Source organism: Stenella coeruleoalba, assembly GCF_951394435.1.
Source record: "Stenella coeruleoalba genome assembly, chromosome: 13".
Lineage (NCBI taxonomy): Eukaryota > Metazoa > Chordata > Mammalia > Artiodactyla > Delphinidae > Stenella > Stenella coeruleoalba.
The window spans coordinates 29,236,600-29,262,579 of record NC_137159.1 but is presented as its reverse complement, the minus strand read 5'-3'; the positions used below and the strand labels follow the sequence as shown (position 1 = coordinate 29,262,579).

The following is a 25,980-nucleotide window of genomic DNA, read 5'->3' as shown; positions in this document are numbered from 1 at the left end:
GGCTATCATCAAAAAATCCACAAAAGGGGCTTCCCTGGTGGCGCAGTGGTTGAGAGTCCGCCTGCCAATGCAGGGGACACGGGTTCGTGCCCCGGTCCGGGAAGATCCCACATGCTGCGGAGCGGCTGGGCCCATGAGCCATGGCTGCTGAGCCTGCACTTCCAGAGCCTGTGCTCCACAACGGGAGAGGCCACAACGGTGAGAGGCCCGCGTACCGCAAAAAAAAAAAAAAAAAAAAATCCACAAAAAATCAATGCTGGAGAGGGTGCGGAGAGAAGGGAACCCTTCTGCACTGTTGATGGGAATGTAAATTGGTACAGCCACTATGGAGAACAGTATGGAGGTTCCTTAAAAAGCTAAAAATAAGCAACAGTTTCTTAGAGTCTTAGCTATCACACAAAAAGCACAAGCAACAACAAAAACAAAAGATAAATTTGGACTTCATCAAAATTTAAAACTTTTTTGTATCAAATGATTTTTTCCATTGAATGATTTGCAATATAATAAGGGTCTAGTATCCAGAATATATGAAAAACTCTTATAACTCAAAATCAAAAGACAAATGACCCAATTTTAAAAGGAACAAAGAAATAGACATTTCTCCAAAGATAATATACACATGACTAATAAGCACATGGAAAGATTCTCAGTGTCGTTAGTCATTAGGGAAATGAACATTAAAACTACAATGAGATAGCACTTCATACCCACCAGGATGGCAATTATTTAAAAAAAAAAAAAGTAAACCAGAAAATAGGAAGTGTTGGCAAAGATGTGATGAAATTTGAACCCTCATACATTGCTGGTAGGACTGTAAATAATGCTGCCACTTTGGAAAACAGTTTGGCAGTTCCTCAAAAAGTTAAATATAGAGACCTAGCAGTTCCTCTAGGTATGGACCTAGAGAATTAAAAACACATGTTCAAAAAAAATTGTACACTAATGATCATAACGGCATTGTGCATAATAACCCCAAAGTGGAAACAAGTTATTTGTTCATATTTTTTGGACTTATCTGTCCATTTGTTGATGCACAAAGGTCCATCAACAGATGAATGGATAAACAAAATGTGGTATATCTATACAATGGAATATTATTTAGTCATAAAGGGAATGAGTACTGACACATGCTACAACATGGATAAACCTTGAAAACATTATGCTAAGTGAACAAAGCCAGACACAAAAGGACACATATTACTCTTCCATTTATATGAAATTGTCCAGAATGGGCAAATTAATAGAGAAAGAAAGTAGATTCGGGGGATAGGGAGAGAGGGGAATTGGAAGTGATTGTTAATAAATACAGCTTTTCTTTTGGGGTGATGGAAATATTCTGAAACTAGACAGTGATGGCTGCATAACATTGGGAGAAGACGAACGTACATTGAATTGTACATTTTGAAATGATGAATTTTATGTTGTGTGAGTTATATCACAACAAGAAATTACAAAAAATTTAAAAAGCCTAAAACCGGTGCAAAAACATGTACATGAGTTCACACTGATATAAATAAATGATTTAAATTAATACATGAGGATGAAGAGACAAAAATTCCTTTTAGAAGAATTCCAAAGAATTTATTTAGATACCCTTTCTAGAAGGTAAAGCTTAACACCCCACCTCTCCCTGTCACCATCTTAAGTGTGGGCTGTAATTAGTGACTTGCTTCTAATAAACAGAATATGGAAAGGGATAAATAGCAACTTTACTGTGGGGAAACCTAGCAGACGCTGCCTTACCCAAGTGATCAAGGTTCACATCATTAGTGATGTCACATGGACATCATGTAACCTCTGATATATAATGGGAAGAACACTTCAGCTGTGTGGTATTTGCTCAAAAGACCCATAACCCCAGTCTAATCAAGAGAAAAACATCAGAGGAATGCAGACTGAAGGATGTTCTAACAAAATACTTGACCAGTACTCCTCAAAGCGGTTAAGGACATGAAAGACAAGACTGAGAAACTGTCATGGACCAGAGGAGACTAAGGAGCTAGGAAAACTCTGTTGGTTTTTAACATTTTCACAAATGCACATGGTAATATGTTAATGGAGGAATCTGGGTGAGGGATATAGAACTCTGTACCACTTTGCAACTTTTCTGTAAACTTAAAATTATTCGAAAATTAAGTTTAAAAAATGAGTGAAAGGCTGGGAGAAAATATTTGCTCATATATAACAAACACAAAGCATCAACTGGATCAGTGGATTGAGGATATTAGACCCCCTCTCTTGACAGCATTCATTCCCCATGACTTCCCTGCTATCAGGACTCAGACTGGCTCAAATAGTGGTCCAGATCCCTTGATCTCCCGTCCCTATCCCAGCTTCATTTATCTTTTCATTCATGCATACAGTTAGTTGATTCAGCAAAATTTATTGAACATATTCTATGTGGCAGAAAGTCTTCTAGGCAGTGAGGATAAAGCTGTGAACAGAACCCCTTGCTCTCATGGAGCTTACAGGGAATGAACCCTCATTGCTCTAAATCAGACATCATAGTCTGGCCGTGATTGGTTTGGCCATGATTGGTTTAGGGGTGGCTATGTGATTCAGTTCTGGCCAGTAAGATGTAACTGGAGGTTGGGACTTCCCTGGTGGTCCAGTTGTTAAGATTCTGTGCTCCCAATGCAGGGGGCCTGGGTTCGATCCCTGGTCAGGGAACTAGATCCCGCATGCTGCAACTAAGACCCAGCACAATCAAATTAAAAAAAAAAAAAAAGATGTAAGTGGAGGTAATATAAAGGGATAGTGTTAAATAGCAATTTAAATTTAAATAATTCTGAGAATACATAATCTTAGGGTAATAAATATTCAAACGTAAAGAAAGATGAAAATCACAGGCTTCTAAGAAAGGGACAGATTCGATCTGCACAGGCCTTTATCTCTTTGTTTTTCCTTCTTCCTCCTGCCTGGAAAGTGGATGTGATGTCTGGAGGTGATGCAGCTGCCCTGTGCCTGTGAAGTGATAAGCATGCTAAGGATGACAGAACAGGAAGACAGAAGATGCCTGGGTCTCTGCTCCTCAGATGCTCTAGTCCTGTATTGCTTGTGCTTAAACCTCCAGAATTCTTCTTATGTCAAAACGAAACACCAAACCAAATAAAGAACGACAAAAAAACCCTACCTTATTCTTTACCGTACTCATAGTCCATTTTCAATTACTTGCAGCTGAACATACTTCGAACTGATAAAAGCATCAACAGGCAATTTCTTGAGAATACTATAAATGGCTGATGAGACATGAAAAGATGATTCAGCCTAATAGAAATTAGCAATTGCAATTAATAAACCATTTCTCCCAACTCCGGTTTGACAGTCTTACTGAGGGTGCTGGGAAATAGGCAATCTCCTATGTTGTTGGTGAGAATATAAATTAGTACAGCCTTTATGAGAGACAGCTGGCATCGTCTAGCAAAATATAAAATGTATACCCTTTACCTAATAATTCCACTACTAGGAATTACTAGGAATCTTATAGAAATGTTTGTACATATGCAAAAAGATATCAAAGGTGCTTGCTTCAGCAGTTTGGGTTATAATTAGTAAGTGAAAGCAAGTTAAATAAATAATAAGGAAATGGCTAAATTAAGGGGTAGTCCCACCACAGAATACTATGCAGCCACTAAAAAGGTTGAGACCATTATGTAGACTACAAATCTATTTGTAAAAACATTTCAACATTTTGCCGTGTTCATTTCAGATTTTTAAAAAAGAAATTAGACTTTATAAAGTAAAAAAAAAAAAAACCCTCTGTACTCCAGTGAACCTTATTTTGTTCCCTCTGCAGAGGGAACTTGGTGTTTATCATTCTCCTGCATGTTTTCAAAGTTTAAATTGTATTGCACTGTCATTCTTCAACTTGCTTTCTTACTCAACAACTTTTTAAAGATGTTTTCATGTTGACACATGTAGCTATAGTTCATTTTAACTGCTGTATAGTATTCTATTAGATGAATATATCACAATTTATCTATTCTCTCCTTGGTGGACATTTAGGTTATTTCTAACTTTTCATCATTACAAACAATGATAGAGTGAACAATCTTATACATGTCTCCTTGTGCACATGTGGATAGATTTCAAGAGAGTAAGACAATTTTTATTAATATTTATAATATTTATAGGCTTTAACCAATCAATTGCACTCCTGAAATTTTATGCTATAGAAATACCTAAGCAAGAAGGCAAAGATGTATACAAATGTCTTGAAATATTGTTTGTAATTGTGAAATACTGGAAACATCCTAAATACCCATTGATTCACAATTAAATAAACTCAAGGTATATACAATGCAATGGAAATACTTATGGGTTTCACAAAGGATAAGATGTCCTATATGTTGCTACTAAAGATGTTTAAGATACATTAAGTGTGGAAAAAACCCTGTAATTTAATACACTATAATTATAATTCTTTTAAACAAAAAAGTCAGTATATATGTAGTAAAGTGATCTGAAAGAACATCACCATCCTGTTAGCAGTGATTATATGTGGAAAATGGGATTAGGGCTCAGCGGGGAAATCCTCCAGTAGTTCTGTCAGATACCTGTGTACACACGTACATATACATGTACACACACGTTCAACACCACCACCAGGACCACATTCTGCCCATCAGGAATTAAACTGCTACTCTGATTTCTCACCTTGCTCAATCTGTTTTCAACCTGTTCCTTATTCCATGGCATACCAAGAGTGGAGTGGTACATATCTGCAGAGAATTTTACACGATAATAAAACTGGCTTAACGTTGGTTTGCTTTTTATTACCACCATATGCTTTCTAAAGAACGTCAGTGACAAAATATTCCTCCTAGCAAGGAGCGCTGCTTGCACAGTCCCCTCCCTTGGTAGCAAATCACTACCAAGTGTGGTTGATGTGGTCATGAGTGCCCATGTGCCATTGGCTGGGCAAGGTGCTGCAAGAGTTTGACAGGCGTGTGATGTCTTTCCTGCCTTTGAAGAGCAGGGGCACCAGACAGGTACTCAGACACTAGAAACCATCAGTCTCTCTGTGGTTCAATTTACTGCCTGTATGACCCGCTTCCCCAAAGCAGCTTCTCTGCCGGCTGCCCTGGATGGGCCCTATCCTCACCCTTCCTAACTTGATGCCCTCAAGCTGCCCTGCACTTGAAGCCTTACCGTTTTTCCTCATCCTGGGAAAGAAAGAGACTCTGACCCTTTGGTCTTACTTTCTCCCATGCCCATATTTGCCTCCCTTTGTCTCCAGTGTCCAGATCACCACTTAACCCTCCTCTTTGCTCCTGAGTGGTACCTGAAAATGCCTTCCCTAAAACCTTGGAAACATACCTGGGGGAACAAAAGTGAAATGGTTGCTCAGAACTGGCTATCTGAAAAACCTATAGCTGGGCAGTCTGAGGCCCCTTTCCTGTGCCCATGGAAGTGGTGTTTCCCCAGCAGTCTTCTCTGGAAAAGAGGTTCACTGGAGAGGGCAGGGCGTTACTCCATCAGCTTTAAAAATAAGCACTCCGTGGAATAGAAAGAAAGAAAAGCCATCCACCCAGCTTAACCTGAGCCTTGTAACAGAGAGGGGAGTGTGTGAGGAGAACAAGAGGGAGATACAATTAATTACCCTTAGAAGCAAAGGTAAAAGTTGAAGATTACGAGACCCATTTACAGGAGGAAATAGACCCATCATTGAGCCTAGAGAATGGAAGGATTGTTTAGGGCCAGAAAAGCGTCTCAATGTTCAGATTTCATTCCTTTTCTGGAGCTTTGGAGAGAGGAAGGTCACAGCTTGGGCTTGGAAGGTACACTTAGCAGTGGGCTCAGACCGGGAGGGGGGCTGCTGTCTTGGGCTCGGTTCTGGGCCCACAGACTGCCCCCTCCCTGAGGGAACAGGAGCTGGAATCCTCTCCAGGAGCCCATGTGGGCTGGCCGGCGCGAAGGGGTAACCCTGTGTGAGGCCCCTGCATTAACATCACAACAGCTGATGTCACAGACCCCGCAGAGCAGCTGGGGCCCCAAATGCAGGGTAACCCTAACCCCAGCAGTGATGGAAACAGATAGAGGGGTGGTGCCCCCCGCACAATGCCTGGCCCCCACCGCACCCCTCCTCCTCCCTGCACTTCCTCAGGAGCCTTTGTCTTCTGGTCTCTTGGGCCTGGAGTCTCTCTCATTCCCAGCAAATATTGTCCATTAAATTCAAAGCTGAGGCCTCCGGGGAAAGGGTCTGGCACTTTTTCTCCTCCCTCCCCTTATCTCCCACTAGCCATTCCCCACCCTCATCTGCCTGGATCAGATGAGACAAGGGGCAAGCTGGTGACGGCTTCACATCTGTCCCTGGTTTGGTTCCCCGCAGAGCCCTCTCTGGACAAGGCCTTGGGCAAGACATTGTCCCCATCAGTGCTGACTCAGAAGCTGTGGGAAACATTCGGGGGGGGGGGGATGAGTTGGGTTCAGTTTGGCTTTGACAGCCCACGCCTCTGTACTGGACCCTCTGGTTTGCCATCCCCTCAACCAGGTGGAAGTCTCTGTATTCTTAGAAGTACAGGGTCCTCGTGCCTCCCTCAGTACCTTGAACTGGTTTGGGGAGATCAAGCTTAGGAACGGTGGTTGTACCGGCCTTTAGGTGTGACCTGGGGATCGTGTGAGGGTTCCTGGAAGAGGGGGGCCACAGGGCTGCAGGTCTTGAAAAATCTCCCTGCCAGAACTCTACGAGGCAGGGAGAGGAGGTAACTGCTCGGAGTCTGGCTTTTCCTCACGGGGAGATCTATACTTCCAGAGGGATTTGGTTATTATTCAGGATTTCAGTCCTGAATCTTCCTTAGACATTGATGAAAGCCATGTACCTTCTAGCCAGAAAAATGAGTGGATGCAAGCCTGCGCGCCTGTACGTGCATTCACACACACACACACACACACACACACACACACACACACACTCCAAGGGTTCATGGACCTCTGGTCAAGAACTCCTGAATTCTAAAAGGAGGAATACATTGTGGCAGAGAAGGTCCCAGGTGGAATTCAGGGGCAGATTCTACCCGAAGGACTGGCTCAACTCTGAGCCAGGCAACTGGCTGGCTGATGTGAAGGGCTTGTTCCTCTGTGTCTACACAGGTGCTCGAGGGGCCTCAGTACCATTAAGCCTGTGATGGGCTTGGGGAGTGGAAGCCAGGTGGCAGAGAAGCTGTGGACACTTCTGTCCAATGCTCAGCTACAGCATGTTGTGGAATCTGAGGGGAGGGAGGGAAAGGCCTGAAAGAGTTCGTGTGCTGTGGCTAGGAACTGGCTAGGCATATCGACCACGCATAGGTCATTTACACTTCACAGCACGCCTGTCAATTAGGCACTAGGTTCTGCTTTCACCGAGGATTACGAGATTTAGGGAGTTAATTGTTCAAAGTCATCCAGCTAGTAAGTGGCACAGCAGGAAGTGAAGCCCAGGTCTCTGAGGCACCAAAGCCCAGTTGCAGTAGTCAGACTTGTTAATAACTGAAGAAACTCTCTCCAGCCTATTCCCATGGCTTCCATGCCAGCCTCGGGGCCAAGAAGGCTGGGTGTTGTTACACAGACATTTCGGGCCTTACTCACCATGGTTTCAGATAGGCCTACCAGGTCCCCCACTCTCCTCCCAGCGTACACCAGACTTGTGCCAACTTTTCACTCTCATGTGGTCGGCACCATATTGAATTTAATTCCTTCAAGGCCCAGCTGATGAACATCCTGATTTCCCTGTGCTGTCTCCCCTGACCAGACCCGTTCCTACACCAGACCGTGATGCCTGTCCCTCTCCGCCACCGAGCTCTAAGGCGGGCTCATTTCGCTCCTTCCTCTAGATAATCCCTCCTGGCTCCATCTTACCCAGGAGCCTTTCCACGGCAGGGCTGGTGTTCAAAACACACTGAGCCCCCAGTTGCCTAGCCCAGCTCCCCACAAACCAGGCATGTCAAGGGTTATTCCTCTTGATGATGATGCCAGTGTTAACTGTAGAGACAGGAAAGCCTGGCCCAGTGATTTGGAATGTTTCCAAGGCCACAATTCGACTCCTTGCCTTGTCTGGCAGGCAGGCTTTCTCCTCCCCACCAGGCTTCTGCCTGCTCTAGTCCTCAGTCCGGTTCAAGGGGCGCAATGGCCATCATCCCGATCGCCAACCATGGCTGCAGTGAGCAAAAGGGGCGGGAGAACAAAACACCGTGAGACGACACCGTGGCTTTTGAACAGGTACGTAGGCTGTCTTATTTAATAGCAGTTAAAAGAGGAAAACGTACAGGAGGAATAAACATGCTCTTTCCACGTAAGAGGTTTTCTACTAACCTTGAGGCCCATCTGTATCAGTAGCTTTACTGGTTTTAAAGAAAAAAGTTCCCTTTAGAGTTAAAAATGGACTTTCCTAAATATCCCCCATAAATGTGCAAAATAAAAAGGCCATTTCCAACACATTAGTGAAAAGTAACTGCAAACTCAGGCAAAAGAAAGAAAAACAAAAGAGGCAGTGGAAGCAGCCAGGTGGAGTCTTGGGAGAAGCGAGGCTACGGTGAGGGGGATTTCTGCAGCAGGCCCCAGGGCGTGTGCTCGGAGGCCTCATGGGGAGAGTCATGGGCAATGCCAATCTTGGGGATAAAGGGCCCTGGGCCTGGGATTTGCTGAGCAAGCACTTGTCAGGTGTGCAGGCTGACTTGGAGGCCTGGGAGACAATGAAAATACTGGGGACTTCTCCCTGTAGGCCTGTATATTCCCTTTACCAGTGGGGACTCTCTGTTGTTTCCAATTTCCAGGTCCTGTTCTTCCCCATCCCCAAGAGATTCATGTACAGTCTACTCAAAGGGATTTTGCTATGAGATACGTTAAAACTGTACCAGCTGCCTAAAGTACTACTGAAACCCACTAGGGTCCCGAACCTGACTGTCCCTTCAGGAATATGGACCTGGTTTTCCCAAGAACTCGGCCAACTAGAAGACGGAAAGACCTCCAGGCACCCATGTTCTCGCCTCTTACTGAGGCCTCCAGGGCACTTCTACACCTCTGGGCATTTGAGCCCAGATGTCAGGAGTCTGAAGGGCATGGACACCCATGCTTTGTACAAGTCCTCGCAAGGGCTGGCGCAGCTAGAGGCCTACAGACAAAACTGAAAACTCCTACTTCACCAATTCAAACAGCTTGGACATTGCTGGTCCCTGTTTTTTACCTTTCTCTGCTCACCAAGAGTGCGTCCCCACAGACAACTCAGTAGCTGCATGTTGGTTTCATTAGGGAAGGCTGAGGCAGATCGAGAGGGAAGAAGGGATCTAGCAAAGGATCCACCCTGTGAGTCTTGGGCTGGAATAAGCTTTCTCTGTAGAGGGACCTCTGTGTGCAAGGGGCAGAGTAACCCCCGTTCCTCCACCCTGTTCACTTTCTCTTCTATAGCACTGTTTCTCCAGGGTACAGGTTTTTTTTTGTTGTTGTTGTTGTTTTTTTTGCGGTACGCGGGCCTTTCACTGCTGTGGCCTCTCCCGTTGCGGAGCACAGGCTCCGGACGCGCAGGCTCAGCAGCCATGGCTCACAGGCCCAGCCGCTCCACGGCATGTGGGATCTTCCCAGACCGGGGCACGAACCCGCGTCCCCTGCATCGGCAGGCGGACTCTCAACCACTGTGCCACCAGGGAAGCCCCAGGGTACAGGTTGGAGACCAGGCCAGCAATGATAACAGTTGAAAAATATTGTGATATGCTTAAGGTTCTCTCCATTCCACTTCAAAGTCTCAGCACGCAAAGCGGAAGAGATCTCGCCGTAAACTGGCATCTAGTGAAGGAGGGTGCTGGGGGCCCTTCTGAAGCAATGGGATTAGTGTGGTCGTTTCTTGTTCTTTTCTAATAAAGTCCAGAGCCTGAGAGATGGTAGTTTGGGTCTCATTCCCATGGACCCCTGTGTTTCCTTGGCTATGGAAGTTCTGGGTAGCAGCACTCATCTCTGAGCCTCGTTCTGAGACCTGGGCAAACTGCCTAGCCCCTAGGATGAGCCTCAGAGGGCTTCTGCAGAGCCCACACGCAGCCTGGTCTCCAGCTTTGAGGAAGCCTGCCTGTCGGTGTGCATATTCTCTTCCTCATGGTTTTTAAGTCGTGATACAATATTTGGTGGGGGTGTGTGAAAAAGGAAGCACTGCCTTCCCTAGAAGCAACTCAGCAGCTGACAAAGGGAGTGAAGAATTCTGTCTGATGAGTCTTTCCTTCCACTAACCCAAGCTGGAAATGACTGTGTGGCTTATTTGTCGTTGTTTGGTGATGCACAATTATACTTTTGCCAGCAGGCTTAGTAGCATCTTCCTGAAATGTCTTAAAGGGCAGATTCCTCTGCCTGACCTCATAGTGAAGCCCTTGCATTAAGTCTCGGGAGCCCATTTGGGACAGAGGACACAGCCTCCAAGCTAGCTGGTCCAGGTTCCTTTGCAAACTCCAGAGCTTGAGGGATAGGATTACAGGCAATTCTTCTCAGATGAAGCCAAAAGATAGCTATGGGGATCTCAAAAGGGGATGGAAGCTTTGGGCTAGAGCAAGAAGAGCTTATCCAGGATATGACTTAGTGAGGGACAGCTGTGCCATGGGTAACAAACCACTAGCCATGGCTGACCCGCTCTACTTCACGGTGACAGTGGTTCCATCCCTAAAGGCATCCAGTCCAGCTACAGCTGTCCCCACAGTTCAGAGTTGATGACATTTCCTTTAAAGATGGTGGCCAGAAAGTTGGCTTTAAAACACAAAGGAATGATTCCAAGGTTTTACCTAAGGGTAAAGTAAGGGCCATTTTCAGGCTTCTGGAATCTGACTATCCCAATGACACTGCTGGAAGAGGCCAAGTCTGAGACTCTCTGTCTATGGAATAACTGTTGACCTATGCCCTGAACCAAGTACCCTGACCCTGAAAGAAGGCAATGAGAGGAATGGGGAAGGGCTGGGGCTCTGATTCCATTTGCACTGGCTTTCAAGATCTCCTCCTGGTGTGGGGCAGCCTATAGTTAGTCATGAGGTCCAATTCTTCCCGCTGCATACTCAGCTCTACCGGGCCCCAGAAAACTTAGAAGTAAAAGCATTGGGTCAGATCTAGGCTAAAAAATGCCATCCTTGCGGGGACTGGAGCGAAGCCGTCATCTTGCCACACAGCACGCTTGTTCACTGGTCAGTGAAAGTCAGTGGACTGAAGAGATGAACCTCCAGAACTGTGTGCTGGTCTTTGATAGACTAAGTAGTAATGTTTTCCAGGCCCTTTCCTTGCATAAAGAAGAATCGGCCTCACCTACACGGTGAATGGGGCACCAAGGAGTGAACAGGATGTACTTTATTATCCTTCTGCCTACTCACCTTACCTCCCAGTGCCAAGTACCCATTTTGTTTGTGTGGTTTCTGAGCGCCAGATCTAAGCTCTAGAGCCACAGATGAAAGGTGGTTTATCATACTGGACCGATGACACCGCCATCTCTAGGAAAATACAGACAGTGTAGTGTGACTTCCCCTGAAGCCTAGCAACAGCTCGTGGACTTGCTTACCCTCGTGCCTCTTTCACTATAGGGAAAGGTTATGCGAATACTGTACATAGGTTATTAAAAAAATACATTTGCTCTCTTTGAAGAAGAATGCACAAATGCAGGGCCAGCCAGTGCTGGGGTCCGGACTCTGGGGCTGCAGCCAGCAGCCTCTGTGGGCCTGAGGCCTGCCTTCATGAGTGGTGGCTGCTGATGAGTCCCCGGAGTTGCTTGGCCACAGTGTCAATCAATTTCTGCTTGTCTCGCTCATTTTTCCGAAATTGTGCAAACATGTTGTTCTTGCGGCTAGTGTCCTTCATCCTAAACAGAGAAGGGAAGAAAGAGAGCAAAGTGTTTGAGGCGGCAATGGTGGCTAGTGTGTCTTAACCACCACCCGGAGTTGAGAGAGTCCAGAACACTTCCCTGTCAGGCGCATGCTCACCTACTACTGTTCACGACGCTGCCCTCCTGGCACCCAAAGGCCTCCCCACTTCAGTCACCTTTGGAGAACAGTCAAGAGCCGGCCATGGCCGATCGCCTCCTCATCCATACCCACCCTACCTACTTCCTTCCCTTCTATACCCCGGTATGCCTCTGTTGTAGGTATCTGGCACCTGCTGCAGCCCTGACGGTCAACAGGACCTTAGAGAATGTCTAAGGTCTTCTCATCACCTCATAAACCTACTAAATCCTGCTGGGACCTTACAGCTGGTATTTGAAAGGTAAAGCAGAACGCTGCTCTTAACTAGCAATTCCGAAAGAACATGAGTAACTGAAAGCCACTGTGCATTTCCAAACCCTACTCTACCTGGTTGGTCTATCCTACCGCTAACAAAACCAAGGGCTTGACTGATCTCTTTTCCTTTGCCTCGGGGTAGGGGCCCAGGGGCAGTGAGGTGGCCAGAGGGCATGGAGCTGAGGAGAGCAGGCGCCAGAAGACTGAGCCAACCGGGGCTTTAGGCAAGGCAAGCCCCTAAGTTCTCAACGGCTGCTATGTCTTCAGATCTTGACCTTTGGAAAACTTTCTAACTGGCTCATGCTAAAACTCCAGGGATGGAATATCCCTAGAGCACAAACCATGGGCAGTTCTGGCCACCAGTTCCACCAGATGGAGAGACCTAACTGGGAAGCATGGATGGAGAAAGTCAAGGCCAGGCTGAGGTCGCCAGAGCAGCCCCCAAGCCCGACTAAGCCATTGTGACAGATCCCAGGAATCTGTTATTCCCCAAAAAGGGCCCAGAGCCCCTGACATCTGTTGGTGATTGTTAACTCTGGCCCCAGCCTCTGCACACTGGACCTCCAGCCCACGGCTAGTTCTAGTGGTAGAGAATTAAGGACACTGCCCAGACTCATTTCTCCTTGGGGTCAGGCTAGGCGGTTCCTCACCACCGTCCCCCAGGAACTTGGCCAGCTCTGACTTCACAGTCCCCTGGCCTGCACGGAGATAGGCTAGGAGAGGGGATGGAAGGAACCTGGCACTGGGGAGTAAACTGCTTTCAGGCAGACTTCCCAGGGCCTTTGGCCAATCCTGGCCCATGTTTTTTTTTTCTGTGGGGTGGCCATGTGCAGAGGGACAGACTAGAGGCCAGTCAAAAGGCCAGAGAGCCCATAAGGACATTTATATCCATATGGTAGGGAGGTTCTAATGAGCACCATTGCTTTATGGCTCTGGCTGACAGTGACAGCCACAAACGAATTGAGACTTCTCTCTCTGACCTAAGCTTTAGGGCCGTCAGCCTGGAATTACTCATCAAGCACGCTTAGACACTGTGAATAAGGTACAACCACCCACATGTGGAGGCCTGTGCTTGGACGGGAGGAAGAAGGAGAGATGACAGAGGTTTAGAGGTTTAGGTTGTAAAGAAAGCACAAAGGTCCCCAAGGCTATGATGATTATTGTATTTGGTCCCTTAAACATGAACTGCACAATTATGTTTGTGGAACTGGCTTGATTTAGTATTATTTATCCCAGAGAACAGCTCCTTTACCTTTTCTGGATATACCATAAATCTAAATAAAACCAACACAAAGCAAAACAGAAAGAAACGATAAGGGAATAAAAACACTTCCTACCTTTATAAGACATTTCATTTAACATCCTATGTGATCATTAGTTTCATGACTCCTCAAAGCAGCCCAGAGATAGGCAGCCAGAGCCGGCTTTCAGCTCCCATAGGGAAGTTCCAGAAGTAAGGGAGGAGAAAGGGAAAAAGAGGGTGGTCTCCAGGCCCCAGAGGCCAGGATGTTTTAGCCATGAAGACCTGGAGTTGGGATTACTTGAAAGAGAAACTCAGGTGCCCTGAGGGCTGATGGTGGCCTGCTGGTTTGTACCCTGGAACGCTCTAAAACCAAAGGAGAGCCCTCCCCACGCCCCACTGCATTCTGTAAGCCTAGGATCTGGGTCTACTTTGGCTACGGCCACCTCTCAGTGACCAGGGGCCTCTTCTCTTTCCTGAAATGTCCTCGTCAGGTCTTTGGGTCTTTCCATGTCTCACCCTGCTAAGAAGTGTCAGGTTGAAAAGGAGAGAGTGTCAAGGGAAAAGCAGGAATGGGTCAGGTAAAGGGACTGATTCCTATGAGGCTGGGAAATACAGATTTTAGTGACCTGGGTGGCCTTTGGCCCTGTTGTGTTTGGAAGGGAGGTTTTAAACCCTGCTGATCGCTCGGGCTAAGCACATGGCTCTATTACTGGCTAGGCCTCCAGAATGCTCCCGAGAGGCTGATTATTTTAGCCTATTGTTGATGCACAGGAAGTAGATGAGCAGTACTTCTTGGATCTAGAGGTTCTCAGGAACAGAGGAGTAAAGGACGGTGGAGAGGCAACGGGCCAAAGGGAATCCTAGAGCCCGTTTAGACACATAATGAATATGACATCTAAGCACCAACGCAAAAGCCATTTCAGCTGGGTACTGAGAACTCTGGGATGAGGCCTTGCCTCTAGTAAAGGGTCTTCGACGGGAGATCTTAAAGCCATGGGCCTCACCACTGGGAGGGAGGGGAGACTGCTGAGGAGCTCCCGTGTGTCAGGGCTAGGCCCTGGACTAGCAAGGGTATTGCGTGTGCCAGGAAGCTGGCTGGGAACAACCCTTCACCTGGCACCGATGGGGGAAAATCCCTGTTACCACTCCCAGCCCCAAAGGAACTGGTAAGCCAAGGGTCACTCTAAGGACCAAGGAGAGAGGAGGCGGCCAGCCAGTTGGCACCAGACTGGTTTAGTAGATTAGTATGTCAGGGTGGGGACAACTCACAGGGTAGGGATATTAGTGTAGTCATTAGTGTCAACGAAAGAGACCGGAAGGACTTGCCTCAAAGCGATGGAAAAGGCCCAAGTGAATAATATACTTACTCTCTAGATATCCTAGGGAAGAAGGTCATTGGGAGAGAGAACCATGGGAAACAAAGTCAAAATGGAAACATCAGTCTCTGTCTTGATCTGGAGAAAGTCAACTCTGGGCTCTTAGTTTCTTGGCTCCAAACACACACCTCTGCCCCTCCCCTTCTCTCCCCTGTCATATTGCACAGTAGGAAGGTACACCTCAGCCTCTGCTTCTGTCTAAGGCTCCACTCTGGCCTCCTGGACTCTGATCCTTGCCTTGCTAGGATTTGAGGCCTGCTTGGCTGGCTATATCCGTAGACTTGCTACACTGTCGAGATGCAAGGCACTCTCCTAGGAAGCTGCTAAGAAGCCAGCGGTTATCTAGTTTGATGACAAGAAAAAGCTTCCCTTTTACATGGGTCTTAGTCTCTGGTCTGCCAGCTCTCAACCAGGTAAGCTAAAGCCAGAGCCAGGCTACAATGAATAGCAGATTCCAGCATCTGGGTGACTTATTGGTTAGTGAGATGCTCCGGACCTGGCTAACTCAATCTCAGTGGAAGCATCTCTCCGTCAGAGATGCTACAGCCCTGTAGCAGGACTTCTGCGGGCCAGTGACTGCCTAAGGCAAGAATGAGGCACCTCCAACACAGCTTTCTTGGGACAGTCAGCACAGTAAAGCTCAGTCTGGCAGGGGCGGGGCTTGGAGGGGCAGGTGAAGGTTTCAGTAATTTCAGGAGCTTCTCTGCTAGGAACCAGAAGCCGTCTGTTCTGTGGGGCTGTCCTCTACCCATCATCATACTCTAGATGGCTGGGGCCAGGCTCACTCTGTTCACAGGCTGAACTGAGCCCCAAACTAAGGCATCTTCCTTTCTCCTCTTGTCATCTCTAGGTAAGCTCTGAGGTAATGTCAGAGCCCAGTTGACCCATACTTGCCCTAGCTTGTCAAGGCTCAGGAATTAAGAGGCCACAAGAGGAAGACTGGCCTGCCAAATCCAATGATGGAGACTGCCGAGAGCACCTATGGAGACTTTAAGAATGGGGCCTCTTTGCGGTCTTTTCAAGGTATTGGCAAAGAGAAAATTATCCTCTATACCAACCCGCCATCCCCATTTCCCCACCCCCCAACACAGACCACTGGATGGGTACTCACTTCTCAAGCAGGGTCAGAGCTGTCACAGGGTTTACCCGGAGGTACTTGCAGGTGGGCTGACCATAGTCAGCAAGGTAGGTTGACCAATCCCACTGGAGGAAGAGATCTAAAAGCTGTAAAATATCATCAGACAGATAAGACAAATCAGGATCTCAGAAACTCCTCACATCCTTCACTACCATCTACAGTAGACTTGAAGAATAAAATTTAAAACATAGTAAGAGAAAGAATGGCTACAGACTGTATTGCAATTAAAAAAATAAATGAGTAATCACTATAGGCAGAGTCATCTCTTCCATAAGCACTGTAATGTTGCTAAGAGTACACGCTGCTAGCAGACAGCTCTCAGAGGCAGGCCTGTAATGAAACTAACATCGGACTGAATCAAAACACAAGACTATCCTAATAATCACTCATTTGCTTAATAAATACTTGTGAAATGCCTTCCATGTGCCAAGCACCATTCTAGGAGCTCAGAATTCAACAATGAACAAATAAAGGTGGATGTGTCCAGTGCCACATATGCAACTCTATGAGCTTTCAGGTTGGAAGGTCTGGGTTCAAGTACGAGTTTCAGGACTTGCTGCGTTGACTTTGCCCAAATTACTCCGTTGATATAGACACATGCACATGCCAGAAACAAACCAGACACACAGACAACACAGAAACACTGAACCAAGGCATAAATAGGCCATGCAATATTTACATGAGGCAATATATTACACCTATGTGGACACTGGCTGAACAGATGGAAACCTGTTAACTAAATACATTTTGTCAAAGGCTTTCTTTCCCAGCCAGCTTTAGCCGCAGGTATCACTCTAATAAATATTTTAAAATTGTAACTGAATAAAGCTAAAAAAGAAAAATGAAATCAGTGCCTTTCAAAGGTAAGGGTGATGAAAGGGAAGGTGCTAGCTCCCCTCTATAAACTTCTAGAGGGGTCACCATCCCAGACTCACATCATTACATAGAAGAAGGGCCTTCAAGCTGGCTTTCTAGCAATGAGATACATATAAGTGCTTTTGGACTCAAGACATTTCTTTACTTCTCCCTTTCCAAGAGATAACAGTTGATGAAGATTGTAGATGGCTATCACTCTGTGCAGAACAAAGAGAGGCCTAGAGTCAATCCAATGCCAGAGCCTGGGCTCTTAGGCACACCTTCTTCCCTTGTCTGTCTTCACTGCCCAGCTGGGCAAATGGGCAGTGTGGGCCTTGCCCTACTTGGCCAAGCTTCCTCTTCTATCCACTCTCTTAGAATGGCTGTTATGAACTTCCTCAGACAGGATGGGAATTGGCTGAAGTCCCCCAAATTTTGCTAAAACAGAGAAAAGCCCCTATACCCTCAGCCAGGAAAGGGATGCTAAAGATGAGAGGAGAGGGGGAGAGAGACAGACACGTCGGTTGGCCTGGGTCAGCACGGCCCCAAAAGGCCCTCTCAGGTCTCTTTTAGGTCACGCCTATGTTAGTTGGCAAGTAAAAGGGCTTCTACCACTTCCTTTTGCTGTCCCCAGGCCTTGCAGGGCTCTCCTTTTGAAGAAATATTTCCTTGACTTCCTATTCTAATCTTAGTATTTCTATCCTATGGTGTCCAAAGACCCGTCAAGACAGTTTCTCCTAGGGAGCGTGACAGACACTTGGAGTGTCCCTTGTTCTAAAGGTTGTCTACAAATATGATTACGCTTTTCCTCCAAATCCCAAGGAAAAAACTATGAAAAAGATAGCATTTTCTTAATTAAATTTTTTTCTCAGAAAATTTAAAAAACCTTTTACTGTTTGCATGCTAGGGAGCTAACAAAAGAAAGGTGAAAGAAAAACAAATAAGTTTAATTGGAAAAACATGATTTCTTAAAGCTATTTCAGGTATTACTTTTCAGATGTGGACATATATATGCATTTAATAAAACTACCTTCTCTACTATCGAATTCCTAATTTCAGTGATGGAATTAATGGTATCAGTATTTTCTGATTTACTGAAAAGAACACCATGTCTTTTGGGGCTGATGAAGCCTGGGTAAATCACCAGTGGGGTGTGGAGGGCAGTTCATTACTCAGCTCTAAGTTTTCTATTTTTAAATTCTTGCTAAAGTCTCTCAATGCCAGTACTGAGACTAAGAGCTCTGGGATGACAAGCTACCTAATTTATCCCACTCCAGGCATGGAAGCTACACAAACTCTATTAAGCTCAACCAGTATGAGCCTGTAGCTCACACTCTGCGTCTGTGCTGCTTTCTACAGTTCTTTTCAGTGGTCTGTACCCAGGTCTGATGGCCTCCTCTGAGACAGATGGACACATACTAGAGTCTGGGTGGGACTTAACTAAGTTAACTGCCTTGGGGTGCAGTTCTACTGGATTCCTTAGAAACAGTGTTAGAATAAGAGAACAAGAAAACTGGCAGGCCTGTTTATCAATACAGCACTTTGGTCTCCAGACTGTGACTTTCAGAGGTGAACCAGGCCCTCTCAGCCTAGTTCTCTGCATGCAATGGCCTTGTTAAATCTCAATAAAGTCTCTCTCAAGGATGCAGAACATTCAGTCATCACTAACGATCACATTCTTTTTTATTTTTAAAATTTGTCATTTGGAAATAATTTTCAATTTATCAGAAAGTTCTAAGAATAGATGTAGTATAAGGAGCACCATATACCCTCCTCCCAGATCCATCCATTGTCAACATTTTACCCCATACGCTCCATCATTTGTGTTCTCTCTCTCTTTCTTTGCACACACGGTGTCTCTTTTTGGAGTCTCTTGAGAGTAAATTACATATATCATGACCCTTTATCCCCAAATATTTCAGTGTTCCTAAGAATTAGGGCTATTCTCATACATAATCACGGTATGGTTTTTAACTTTAATAAATTTAATATTGATACTGTCCATACCCTAAGTTTATAAGTTGACCCAATAAAATCCTGCATAGCCTTTTTGTTTATTTAGGATTAGGTATTACATTTAGTTATCTACTGAGCCTACTTTAATCTGGACTATTTCCACAGTCTGTCTCTTTCTTATATGATATTGACATTTTTGAAGGATGTCAACTCTTCAAAAGTTCCCTGTCTCCTTTTTCCCCCCTTAGTTTTGGTTTTTCTAATGCTTATAATAAGATATAAGACATGCATTTCGGGCCGGAATATCACATGTGATGTTATGTCCTCCTCAGGGCATCACATCTGGAGGTATACAATATACAGTGTTCATTTGTCTCTCATTGGTGATATTAATTTGGATCACCCAGTCAAGACGTTGTCTGATTTCTCTACCGTCTAGGTATTATATTTTCTTTTGCAACTAGGAAGCAATTGAGGAGGCAATTTAAGACCATGTGAATATACTGCTCCTGGTTAAAATTTCCCCTTAGATTTAGCATCTATTGAGGATTCTTCTTCGCTTTGGTCTTTACTATGATGGTCTCACACTGATGACATTCCAATTCTATCCTTCCCTCCACGTTTATCAGTTGTCACTCAGCATTCTACCATAAGCAAGTGCTCTCTCCTTCTCCCCCATTAATTTATCTATTTTATTATGGGTATGGATTCATGGGTTTCCATTTTTTCAATGGTTTATATTCATTACTATACCTAATTACTTTGATGCTCCAATTGTCCCAGGTTTGGCAAGTGGGAGATCTGTCAAGCTGCAGCCTGTGTCCTTGTGACATGCCCCCATGATTTTTTTTTTCAGGACTTCCTTACTTTCTGGCATAATAAGGTGTTGCAGGTTCATCTTGTATCTACCATGCCCAGCTCTGAAATCAGCCATTTCTCTGAACAGCCCTGGTTTCTTTTAGTGGGAAGGTTATTAGAGATCAAGATTTGGGTGCTAGGTGTGCTCATTGCTACTTGGGGACAATCTATGGGGAGTTAAGCCCTCTCAGCGGACAGAGCTAGGAAATATATGCATATAATCCACATATACACACGCATACATATACATACGTACATCCATGTGTACTTATATAAGCACGTATGCACACACATTTTAGAGATCATGAGTTTACACCAATACCTCCAATTCTAATCATTCTCACAGAGTTCTTTTTTGCCTTCCTCTATCCCACATATGCTTTCTTCCACAGTGAGAATCCTGGCTCTCAATGACATCATCTCATTCACTAATTTGCTTAATCCTATAATATATCTAAAATCAGTTCAGAATTGTTTGTATATACCACTACAAAAACAAAAAAGCCTGCTAAAAAGAGTTTGAGATTTGTTTGCAATTTCCTCTCCCAACTTGAGTGTGTATCATCAAAGCCTATGCTCGTAAGCCACTTGGATTAGTCCTTTTTAAATTTTCCCTTCAGTTTGGTTATGGTATTCATCTAAATACAACTGGGTTCATTTGTTTCCATTTGCTTTTAGTTTCAGGCTCCTCCCTCCCATCCTTCTTAATTTTTTACATATGTAGGACATTAACATGCTTCCAAAAGTCAAAACAATACAAAAACGTTAACTCAGAAAAGTGTCACTCTTTCCTTTGTTGTATCCCTTTCACCCCAATTCCTACCATGCCTTATAGGTACCCAACTCCATTGTTTTTGGATATGTCCTTCCTATGTTTCTATTTGTAAAGATATGCAGATACACGTATGCTTTCTTCTTCCCTCCTCTTTCTTTCACAGAAAGTAGCATACTATATATGCATTTTAAGGCATCTTACTTCTTGATGTTTGTAAGTAGGTGGTGGATGGAGAAGAAGAAAAAAGAGGAGCATCAAAGGTGGGACACTGAACTTAAGATCACTATTCCTCAAACTTTATTGAGTATCACTTTTGCAGTTTTTACCACATCCTCATGCCACATGTGTTATTATTAACTTAACATTTTTGTTTGTATTGATTCATATTTTGGTCATAAAAATTTTGTAAACAATACTTTACATCATTTTCACAAATGGGAAACCATTCATACTTGTCAGAAATAGAAGATAACTCAAATACTAGCACCACAATGAGACGTTCCCTTTGGCATCACAAAGACTATAACATGATTTAGTGTTTAATGGTTATTATTTTGAAATAATTTTAGACTTACATACAGGTTGCAAAAATAGTTTAGACAGTTCCTCTATACCCTTCACCCAGCTTCTCTAATGTTCACATATTATATTACAATGATCAGAACCAAGAAATCAACATTGGTACAATACTATTAACTAAACTATGATTTCATTCCATTTTCACCAGATTTTCTACTAATGTCCTTTTTCTGATCCAATCCAGTATCCCCCATTTCATTTAATCATCATGCCTCCTGAGACTCTTCCAATGTGTTATAGTTCCTCATTCTTATTTTTCAAGACCTTGATACTTACACTTTACTTTCAGTCATTTAATTTTTTTTTTTTTTTTTTTTGTCTGTGCCACACAGCATGCAGGATCTTAGTTCTCCGACCAGGGATCAAACCTGTGTTCCTTGCAGTGGAAGTGTGAAGTCTTAACCACTGGGCCGCTGCAGAAGTCCCCAGTCATTTATTTTGCAGAATGTCCCTTAATTTGGGTCTGCCCAATATTTGTTTATGGTTAGATTGAGGCAGTAGTTCTCAACGAGGGGAGATCTTGCCTCCCATGGGACATCTGACAATGTCTGAGACATTTTGGGTTGTAACAAGGCTGGGTGATGGTAGTGGAGGTGATGCTCCTGGCATCGAGTCAGTAGAAGCCAGGAATGCTGCTAAACATCCTACAGCGCTCAAGACAGCCCCACAACAAAGAATTACCAGCCCCAAATGTCAGTAGTGTTGAGGTTAAGAAACTCTGGATTGAGGTTATGCATTTTTTTTTTTTTTGCAAAAATATTGTAGAAAAGGAGTGATACTGCCCCTTTCTCAGTGCATCATATCAGGTATATATGATGCCCACATACATATCTCATTATTGATCATTTGGTTAAGGTGGTGAGTTTCTCTACTGCAAAGTTATTACTTTTACCTTTGTAAATAATTAATACATTTCATATGGGAGATATACTTTAATACTATGCAAATATCCTGTTTCTCCTCAAATTTTTGTCCACTAACTTTAACATCCATTGGTGGATCCTGCCTACAACAATATTTATTATTAATATTGATAATATTAATAATTTTAATATATGTAGTTATTAAATGGAATTCTCCTGTGAGGAAAAGTGCTGTCCCTTTTCCTCCATTTATTTATTTGTCCAATTATTTATATCAGCATGACCTCACAGGTATTTATTTTATTTCGTGGGTTATAATCTAATACAATCATTATTCATGTTATTGTTCAACTTATTCTGGCTTTGGCCATTAGGGACGCCTTCAGACTGGCTTTCCTGTGTATTTTCCACCTGTCCCTATCCTTTCTTGAACAATTCCTTACTTGCTGGCACTATAAAATGTTCCAAGCTCATCTTGCACTTTCCCTGCCCTTGCTTTGGAACCAGTTACTTCTCCAAGGAGCTCTATCTAGTTCCTTGTTTTGGGGAATGGTTTTTAGAAACCAAGATCTGAGCACTTAGCATGCTCAGTTCTACTGAGGTGTTATTGCCTCTAGGCCCTCTCAGTGGACAGAGCTAAGAAACATATGTATGTTTATTAACACATCTATATCTTTTGTGAATATATTTTAAAGTCATGAGTTCATATTTGATGTCTATGATTCCAGGCAAACACCTGAGGATTCATTCTCTCCTTCCCTCTTTCCTTATTTATCACTTCTTTCTCTGACAATGAGAAACCTGGCTCTCATTATATTTTACTTATTGGTTCAGTCCTAGTGCAGTATAAAGTAGTTTCAGAATTGCTAATCCACACCCATGTGAGAAAAACAAGTTTACTAACTAGAGTATAGTATTTTCATACAGTTCTTTTTTGTCTTTAGCCTTACAGTTGCCAGTCAGAATACTGGTTTTAATTTTTTTAATTTTTAAAATTAATTAATTACTTAATAGCTTTATTGGAATACACTTGCTTTACAATGGTGTGTTAGTTTCTGCTGTATAACAAAGTGAATCAGCTATACATATACATATATCCCCGTATCTCCTCCCTCTGGCGTTTCCCTCCCACCGTCCCTATCCCACCCCTCTAGGTGGTCACAAAGCACCGAGCTGATCTCCCTGGGCTATGCGGCTGCTTCCCACTAGCTATCTGTTTTACGTTTGGTAGTGTATATATGTCCATGCCACTCTCTCACTTCATCCCAGCTTACCCCTCCCCCTCTCCGTGTCCTCAAGTCCATTCTCTATGTCTGGGTCTATATTCCTGTCCTGCCCCCAGGATCCTCAGAACAATTTTTTTCTTTAAGATTCCATATATGTGTTAGCATACAGTATTTGTTCTTCTCTTTCTGACTTACTTCACTCTGTATGCCAGTCTCTAGGTCCATCCACCTCACGACAAATAATTCAATTTTGTTTCTTTTTATGGCTGAGTAATATTCCATTGTATATATGTGTCACATCTTCTTTATCCATTCATCTGTCGATGGACACTTAGGTTGCTTCCATGTCCTGGCTATTGGAAATAGAGCTGCATTGTGGTATATGACTCTTTTTGAATTATGGTTTTCTCAGGGTATATGCCCAGTAGTGGGATTGCTGGGTTGTATGGCAGTTCTATTGTTAGCTTTTTGAGGAACCTCCATACTGTTCTCCATAGTGGCTGTATCAATTTACATTCCCACCAACAGTGCAAGAGGGTTCCCTTTTCTCCACACCTCTCCAGCATTTGTTGTTTGTAGATTTTCTGATTATGCCCATTCTGACCGGTGTGAGGTGATACCTGTAGTTTTGAGTTGCATTTCTCTAATGATCAGTGATGCTGAGCAGCTTTTCATGTGCTTCTTGACCATCTGTATATCTTCTTTGAAAAAATGTCTACTTAGGTCTTCTGCCCATTTCTTGATTGAGTTGTCTGTTTTTTTGATATTGAGCTGCATGACCTGTTTATATATTTTGGAGATTAATCCTTTGCCCACTGATTCGTTCGCAAATATTTTCTCCCATTCTAAGGTTTGTCTTTTCATCTTGTTTGTGGTTTCCTTTGCTTTGCAAAAGCTTTTAAGTTTCATTAGGTCCCATTTGTTTATTTTTGTTTTTATTTCCATTACTCTAGGAGGTGGATCAAAAAGGATCCTGCTGTGATTTATGTCAAAGAGAGTTCTTCCTATGTTTTCCTCTAAGAGTATTATAGTGCCCAGTCTTCCATTTAGGTGTCTAATCCATTTTGAGTTTATTTTTGTGTATGGTGTTAGGGAGGGTTCTAGTTTCATTCTTTTACATGTAGCTGTCCAGTTTTCTCATCACCAGATATTGAAGAGACTGTCTTTTCTCCATTGTATACCCTTGTCTACTTTGTCATGTATGAGTTGACGACAGGTGCATGGGTTTATCTCTGGGCTTTCTATCCTGTTTCATTGATCTATATTTCTGTTTTGGGGCCAGTACCATACTGTCTTGATTACTGTAGCTTTGTATTATAGTCTGAAGTCAGGGAGTCTGATTCCTCCAGCTCCGTTTTTTAACCTCAAGACTGCTTTGGCTATTTGGGATCTTTAGGGTCCCCATACAAATTTTAAGATTTTTTGTTGTAGTTCTGTAAAAAATGCCATTGGTCATTTGATAGGGATTGCTTTGAATCTGTAGATTGCTTTGGGTTGTATAGTCATTTTCACAGTATTGATTCTTCCAATCCAAGAACATGGTATATCTCTCCATCTCTTGGTATCATCTTTAATTTCTTTCATCAGCATCTTATAGTTTTCTGCATACAGGTCTTTTGTCTCCTTAGGTAGGTTTATTCCTAGGTATTTTATTCCTTCTGTTGCAGTGGTAAATGGCAGTGTTTCCTTAATTTCTCTTTCAGGTTTTTCATCATTAGTGTATAGGAATGCAAGAGATTTCTGTGCATTAATTTTGTATACTGCTTCTTTACCAAATTCATTGATTAGCTCTAGTAGTTTTCTGGAGGCATCTTTAGGATTCTCTATGTAGAGTATAGAGATGTTATCTGCAAATAGTGACAGTTTTACTTCTTCTTTTCCAATTTGTATTCCTTTATTTCTTTTTCTTCTCTGAATGCTGTGGCTAGGACTTCCAAATCTATGTTGAATAATAGTGGTGAGAGTGGACATCCTTGTCTTGTTCCTGATCTTAGAGGAAATGCTTTCAGTTTTTCACCATTGAGAATGATGTTGGCTGTGGGTTTGTCGTATATGGCCTCTATTATGTTGAGGTAGGTTCACTCTATGCCCACTTTCTGGAGAGTGTTTTCATAAATTGGTGTTGAATTTTGTCAAAAGCTTTTTCTTCATCTATTGAGAAGATCATATGGTTTTAATTCTTCAGTTTGTTAATATGGTGTATCACATTGATTGATTTGTGTATATTGAAGAATCCTTGCATACATGGGATAAATCCCACTTGATCATGGTGTATGATCCTTTTAATGTGTTGTTGGATTCTGTTTTCTAGTATTATATTGAGGATTTTTCCATCTATACTCATCAGTGATATTGGTCTGTAATTTTCTTTTTTTGTAGTATCTTTGTCTGATTTTGGTATCAGGGTGATGGTAGCCTCATAGAATGAGATTGGGAGTGTCCCTTCCTCTGCAATTTTTTGGAAGAGTTTGAGAAGAATGGGTGTTAGCTCTTCTCTAAACGTTTGATAGAATTCACCTGTGAAGCCATCTGGTCCTGGACTTTTTTTTGTTGGAAGATTTTTAATCACAGTTTCAATTTCATTACTTGTGATTGGTTTGTTCATATTTTCTATTTCTTCCTGGTCCAGTCTTGGAAGGTTATACCTTTCTAAGAATTTGTCCATTTCTTACAGGTTGTCCATTTTATTGGCATAGAGTTGCTTGTAGTAGTCTCTTAGGATGCTCTGTATTTCTGCGGTGTCTGTTGTAACTTCTCCTTTTTCATTTCTAATTTTATTGATTTGAGTCCTCTCCCTCTTTTTCATGATGAGTCTGGCTAATGTTTTATCAATTTTGTTTATCTTCTCAAAGAACCAGCTTTTAGTTTTACTGATCTTTGCCATTGTTTTCTTTTTTTCTATTTC

General features: G+C 43.4%; 1 protein-coding gene across 4 annotated transcripts in view; it reads right to left on the bottom strand.

Annotated features, from left to right (window-relative positions):
- Positions 1-1,722: 1,722 nt before the first annotated feature.
- The window catches only part of EXOC6B (exocyst complex component 6B), a 717,212-nt gene continuing 692,954 nt past the window's right edge, over positions 1,723-25,980 (bottom strand). For 3 of the 4 annotated variants that reach the window (XM_079940498.1, XM_079940500.1, XM_079940499.1), the window contains 2 exons: positions 15,937-16,049; positions 1,723-11,791 (listed from right to left, as the gene is read on the bottom strand). In XM_079940498.1, coding sequence (XP_079796624.1) covers positions 11,665-11,791; positions 15,937-16,049 — 240 coding nt within the window. In that variant the 3' untranslated portion in view covers positions 1,723-11,664. Of the gene's footprint in view, positions 11,792-15,936; positions 16,050-25,980 lie in introns of those variants that run through there. The other variant, XR_013830987.1, reaches the window with a different exon arrangement.